General features: G+C 54.6%; 1 protein-coding gene across 1 annotated transcript in view; it reads right to left on the reverse strand.

The window, feature by feature from the left end:
- Positions 1-1,867: 1,867 nt before the first annotated feature.
- The window catches only part of LOC132522473 (probable hydrolase PNKD), a 16,403-nt gene continuing 11,969 nt past the window's right edge, over positions 1,868-6,301 (reverse strand). The window contains exons 3-6 of the mRNA XM_060153170.1: positions 5,856-6,051; positions 5,049-5,135; positions 4,016-4,131; positions 1,868-3,797 (exon numbers count right to left, since the gene is read on the reverse strand). Coding sequence (XP_060009153.1) covers positions 3,624-3,797; positions 4,016-4,131; positions 5,049-5,135; positions 5,856-6,051 — 573 coding nt within the window. The 3' untranslated portion in view covers positions 1,868-3,623. The remainder of the gene's footprint in view (positions 3,798-4,015; positions 4,132-5,048; positions 5,136-5,855; positions 6,052-6,301) is intronic.

Raw genomic sequence — 6,301 nt, forward strand, 5'->3', positions numbered from 1 at the left:
GGGAGAAAGACTGACAGAGAACGATATCAATATAGAAGAAAGCAGAGCTGAATGATGAAGATGCCTCTGGATCCCTGGATCCATTCATGCCTGAATCACCATGACATAATCCTACACTTCTCAATTTCATGACCTGATAAATTTCCCTTTTGGTTTAAGCCCCTTTCGGCTGTGTGTTTGTCACTTGCACTTGAAAGGGTTATGTCTCATTCAACGTTGTCATCTCCACTGGAAGGTGAAGAAACTGAGGTCCGGAAAGTTACTTGCCCAAGGTCCTTGGATGTTGAGTAACAGAGCTGGGACTAGAACCCAGGTCTCTAAGGCCAGTTGTCACTCCTGCTGTTCTGCAAGCAAAGAATAGGTGTCCCGGTTATTGCTGGTCAGTGCTGGCTCCAGGAGAGACATGTGCCATTTTTCAGGACAGATGCTCCAGTGAGACGATCCGCCAAGGCCTTGGGAAAATGCTTCACCAAAAGCCCTAGAGAACCATTAGCAATTGTCCCTTGAAGCTGGGCATACCCAGAGTGACCTGGCCCTGGGGCTTGCCCAGTCAAGAGACAATTACAGAGCACAGAGACTGCCCTTTTTCAGGAAGGTGAGGCCCACGGCTCCTTCCCTCACCCCCACCCCAGATGCAGCCCTGAGCCAGGATAGTGAGGACCAGTGCCAAGGTCCTTGGCTTGGGGTGAGGGGTGCCAAGAGGGGAGGCTGAGCTGTGGCCGGGGGGCCCAGGAAATGTGGAGCTAAGCCGGTGCTTCCCGGTCTTCAGCCACACCAAGGCCACCTTTAAGGATTCTGCCATAGGGACCTCCCTGGTGGTCCAGTGTTTAAGAATCCGCCTTCCAATGCAGGGTACGTGGGTTCGATCCCTGGTCAGGGAATTAAGATCCCACATGCCACAGGGCAACTAAGCCCACGCGCCGCAACTGTTGAGCTTGGGCACCTCAACAAGAGAGCCCACGCACTCTGGAGCCTGAGTGCCACAACCAGAGAGCCTGCCTGCGGCAACTAAGACCCAACGCAGCCAAATAAACATAAAAAAAGAATTCTGCCGTAGCCAAGTGTCACCTTTACTTCGTATTTTCCTATTTCAGTAAATGCAAGCACACTTTGGAGATATTTCAGGTTCAGTTCCAGATCATTGTAATAAAGCAAATACTGCAATGAAGGGAGCCACGCAAAAAAATTTTTTCCCAGTGCATATAAGAGCTTTGCTACACTATAGTCTATTAAGTGTGCAGCAGCATTATGTCTAAAGAAAACAATGTACATACCTTAATTAAAAGTATTTTATTGCTAAAAAAATGATAATCATCATCTGACAATGCAGGGTTGCCACAAACCTTCAATTTGTAAGAAACGTAATATCTGCAAAACACAATAAAGTGAAGCACAAATGAGATACGCCTGTACCTTTAATCCTTTCATGAATTGAAAACTGGTGTCGCTTGTCAAAAATATTGACCCCAAAGATAAACACAATGAACACAAAATGATGCTGTTAAACTTTAACTCAAGATAGTTGCCCTAGACAGCCGACCTGGAGTCTGGCTGTCAGTTAGCAAGGCATTAAAGGGAGGTCAGTACCAAGGCCTTGCCGTCGAAGCACATTCACTGCTGTGCGGCGACCAGGTAAAGCTATCTCTCCTGTGGCCAGCGGCACTCCTGTTCATCTCAAGCTTTGGAAAACACCGAGGTAGGCAAATTGTAAACCCTGGATAAAGGCTCACGAGCCATGGAAGGGTATATTTAGAGCGCCGTTTCTGCCCAAAGCTCTGGAAGAGCAGTCACTCCAAGTAAGCAAGTAACCCAGACAGGAAAACGGAACAAGCAATAAAGACAAGCCCACTGAGGTATCAAGCCTCGGTTAAATCATTCATTCATTCAACATTTATTGAGCGCCTACTGTGTGCCAGGCACCGTGCTAGGCGCAGAAATACAGAGATGCATAAGATACAGTCCATGCCCTGAAAGTTTCACAGTCTAGAAGGGGAGACAAACATGTAAACAACTAAAATACAGTATGATAAGTGCCACAACAGAAGCATTTACAAAGAGGAGAGGTAGCCTGGAGGGGGAGGGACGCAGGGGTGGTCTTCCTGGAGGAGGGGGCCTTTGAGGGGGATTGTGAGAGACGAATAGGTGTTTGCCAGGCAGACAAGGCAGGAGGAGCAGGGTAATAGCATTCCATTCTGATGAAACAGCATGAGCGAAGGCACAGAGGCATGAACTGCATGTTTTGAGGGGCGGGGAGCTCTATTCTGGTGGTATTGCTGAAGTTGACTCCAGAGGCTGTGGCTGGAGAGGAAGGCAGAGGCAGGATGATGAGGAGAAACTGAGAGCAGGAGACATCTCAGAGGCACCCCAGAGGAGAACAGAGCCTGAGGGAAGGAAGGCTTCCACCCAGGAAGAGAAGGTTCCTGGCTGACCCAAGTTACGCCCGCTTGAGGACAATCGGAGTCCTCACTGCAGCCCCAAAGGGACTGGACCCAAGGCCAGAGGAGGAGCTGAACTGAGGGAGGGCTGAACAGAGGGGAAGGGCCCAGGCTTGGGGTCCTGGAAGCTGCCACTCATTTGAGAGCTCTCCGCTCCTGGACTTCTGATTTCTGCTCTCTGCTGCGCAGATCCCCTGCTCCCACCATGATGGGGCCAGGGGCCAAATGAGAAATGACCTGGGAATGTCTTTGGCCAACTGTAAAGGGCGAGATGAATGGCTTTACTAACTAAAAGAGGAAAGGGTTGAGGATAAAGCAGGAGTTCCTCAGAATACGGGCCATAATGAGAAAACCAGAGTTGCCCTGGTGGACGATGGCTCTCTGGTCCCCTGGGGAGGAGGGGCCCTGTTGGCCCAGGGCAGGGGCAGAGGCCAGCTGTGCAGGGAGCATGTGTGACCTACAAGACTGTGGGGCTGCAATCCCAGCCTCCTGGTGTCTCCTCTGCCTGAGGTTAAGTTTCCTTGGCAACCAGGATCCTCCGCCTTCCAGGCAGTAGGGGAGTCACCAAGGCAGAGATTGTCCACAGCCAGGCTTCCAGCCCTTTCCTCTTTCTCAGAAATGGCTCTGTTTGAAAAATGCCTTCATGGGGGCCGGGTGGAGGTGGAGCAGGGAGGCTGGGGGAGGAGGGGCAGACTCTCAGTAAACCAGAGCCCAGGTGCCCCTCTGAGTGACCACTTTTCCAAGGCACCACGCCTCAGGCCACTTTGAGGGAGTGAGTTTCTTTCCCTACCCTGGATGGGAGGAGGGGGAAGATGGACTCAACCTGTTCATGGCTCCTGCTAACCTGAGTTCAGAGGCTACAGTAAGAGTGAGGCCTCTTCATCCTCACTGCCATCACGGGAACAGAGGAAGGGAGGAGGGGAGGTTCCCGATTCGCTCTGCCCTCCATGGCTCAGCCTCACCCCACGGAGTCTCCAAGCCTCCCGTCAGCCCCCTTCCTCTCGCTCTCAGGCTCTCGTTGCCTTGTCCCTCCTGTCTCCCGACCCGGGTCAGGGCGTGGTGCCGGCTTGACGGGCTGACGGAGGTGGTGGTGGAAGCAGTGAGAGGGAAGGTGTGGTGTGGGCCGTGGTGGGTGGCTTCCCCACCATGGTGGGGGGGCGGGGGGGGCTGGGCTGGGCTGCGGTGGGGTCACTTGCTCTTGTGTAGGTCCTTCAGCTGGCGGAGCTTCTCCAGGAGCTGGGCCCGGGAGTAGCCATTGTCTCCCGTGGGGCCTGGGTCTGGCCCCAGAGCCTCCTGCAGCACCAGGCAGTGCGTCCTCAGAAATGGGTTATAGGAGCGCTCCTCTCCCAGGGTGGACGGGCACTGTGGGGGGAGAGGCACCCGGGTTTGGTGGGGAGAATCTGGAAAATAGACCCAACAAGGGAAGAACGCCCGCACCGCCCCATCCCAGGGTCCAGAAGTTCTCACTGGAAGGCCCTTGTGCCAAATATGTCAGCTCTGGAGGGGGCCCTGCAGGGCCCGCAGGGATGAGCCCTCTCTCAGGAGTGCCCTCGGCCCCTCCTGGACCCCAAGCCCCGCACCGTGCTCCTGCGTTCCATCCGCTGCCTCTGCACCCACTGCATCTTCCTCTCCCGGGCCAGGTTCTCGGGCTCCACCACGCCTGCAAAGCCCAGGTTCTCCTCCGCGTACTCGTGGCCTAGGGATGGCATGGGGGCCAAGACACAGGGCAGAGTGAGATGGGTGGTACGGTCAGAAAAAGTCCTCCCCACCCGCAGGCCTATGGGTACCTGATGGCTGGGGAGGAGGGGCAATGCTTCCAGAGAAGCCCCGACCACATGGAGCTGTTTCCCTAAATGTGGGCACAAGTCAGCCACGAGTGAAGAGGCAGAAGCAGTTCAGGGGGGAAAACCACCAGACCTGGAGCCAGAAGACCTGCATTCTAGCCCGTCTGGCTCTGCCCAGCTATGCGACATCAGTCAAATCACGGCGCTTCTCTGAGCCACAATGTTCTCCTTTGGCAAGTGGGGAAAATAATAACGCCACTCTAAAACTATGTGTTCCTGGTGCCTGGAACAGGGCCTGGTACACGTTAGGTGCTCAATAAAGTATTTGTCGAATGAATGAATGGATGCATGTATGTTCTGAGGATTAACTGAGATATGAGTAAATGTGTTTTAGAAACTATGGATACGCAATGTACACATGCACATACGTGTGGATGGATGGATATTCCATGGACGTGCATATGCATGATGGACGTGCAGTGTGTGGATGATGGATGCAGGCAATGGTCCATGCAGAATGGATTCAAGGCCCCTCTTTGCTCGTTAAGCAAAGGCAATTTTCTGTTCTAGGCTTTGGCTATGAAAAATCAGCCATCTCCCAGGGATGCTCTGGGACCTACAGGGCTCCCAAGAGGCTGTGGGCTGGTTGCCAGGGAAGCAGAGGCCTTACAGAGCCAGGTCTGCAAACAGAAGGAAGCTCTGCCCCCACTGCTCGAGTTGACTCCCAGGAGCCACCAGAGGTGGCGCTGTATCCCCTCTGGGCCAGGAGCTGAGTCGGCTGGGACTCTGGGGGTGTGAGGGGCTAGGGGGAGAGGGAGGGGCACCTCACCAGGCCACAGCAGAGTGTCGTCCCCCAGCCCCAGCACGGTGTCCAGTGAGCTCAGCATGGTCTCTGCGGTGCCCTCAAAGGTCCGTCCTGGTAGGGTCAGAAGGTACGTGTGAGGTCCAAGAACCACACAGCACGGTAAGGTACATGAAAAGGGTGGGGACCAGCTTGTACAGCTGGGGCTGGCCACCAGCCCTCAGCCGTGCCCCTGCCGTGCCCACTTCCCTGGCATCTACTCCTTCCCTCCCTCTGGGAGCTGGGCCCAAATATTCAACCGCAACCGAGCCCATTTGAAGGCCTCCATTGCACATATTGACGTGTGGATAGAGGGGCTGCAGGACCTTCAGGCTGAGTTCTGTGGCTCCGAGCCCTCTTGATATAGGGTTGCTCTTTTCCGTAGAGCATTTCTTTCTTTGCCTGTGCTGTCTTTGGGACTCCATGCACCTTGGGACCTGTGATCCTCCCACCGACAGGATCACCCTCTCACTCACGGGTTCTCAAGTTTTTGTAACTAGTCTTGCCAGTCACTGTATCAGAGAACCAGGCTCCACCCAGTGGAAACAAACGCCCTTCGAGGTCTCTACTCAGTTACAGGCATCGTCTCATTCTGTCCATCCCCCGCGGGAAGTCGTGAGGATATAAAAGAAAAATCGAGGTAACAAAGGTGGGAGTAACTGCCGAGGCAACATGTGTACTGAAACCAATGTTTTCATGCATTGCGTGGAGCTGTGGCTGTCCTTGGGCCCCTGCTCTGGCCTCTCTCCCTCCCTCTTGTCCCCCCTCCTCCCTCTTCCCTTTTGGGGGACTCACCACAGCCAGAGAGGAAGAGCAGGTCCCCTGAGAAGAGGCACGAGGGACCCTTATAGGGCTCCCCATCCAGCAGGTAGACCAGATGGCCTTGTGTGTGGCCAGGGGTGGCCAGAGCCTGGATCTGAAGCCGTCCCACACTAACCACATCTTGATCACACAGGGGACTGAGAAGCGAGGCAATAGTGGAGAGAAGGCTCTAGAGCTTGTGCCATGCTGATCCTCCCTCCCCCGCCCTGCCCAGGCCCAAGGGAATGGGTGATGTACAGGAGGGGGGCTTCCCCATCAGAGAGAGAAGGCACCCCCAGTGCCCAGGACTTCAGACCCAAGCCCTCCTGCTTTCTCTTTTGGGGACTATGGCTGGATCACTTGGGGGATGGGCAGTGGCAGTCTTCAGATGGGCTGTGATCTACTCTCTAAGGGCCAGGAAGGGCATCAGCAAAGACCCA

Source organism: Lagenorhynchus albirostris, chromosome 6 (assembly GCF_949774975.1).
Source record: "Lagenorhynchus albirostris chromosome 6, mLagAlb1.1, whole genome shotgun sequence".
Taxonomy (NCBI): Eukaryota; Metazoa; Chordata; class Mammalia; order Artiodactyla; family Delphinidae; genus Lagenorhynchus; species Lagenorhynchus albirostris.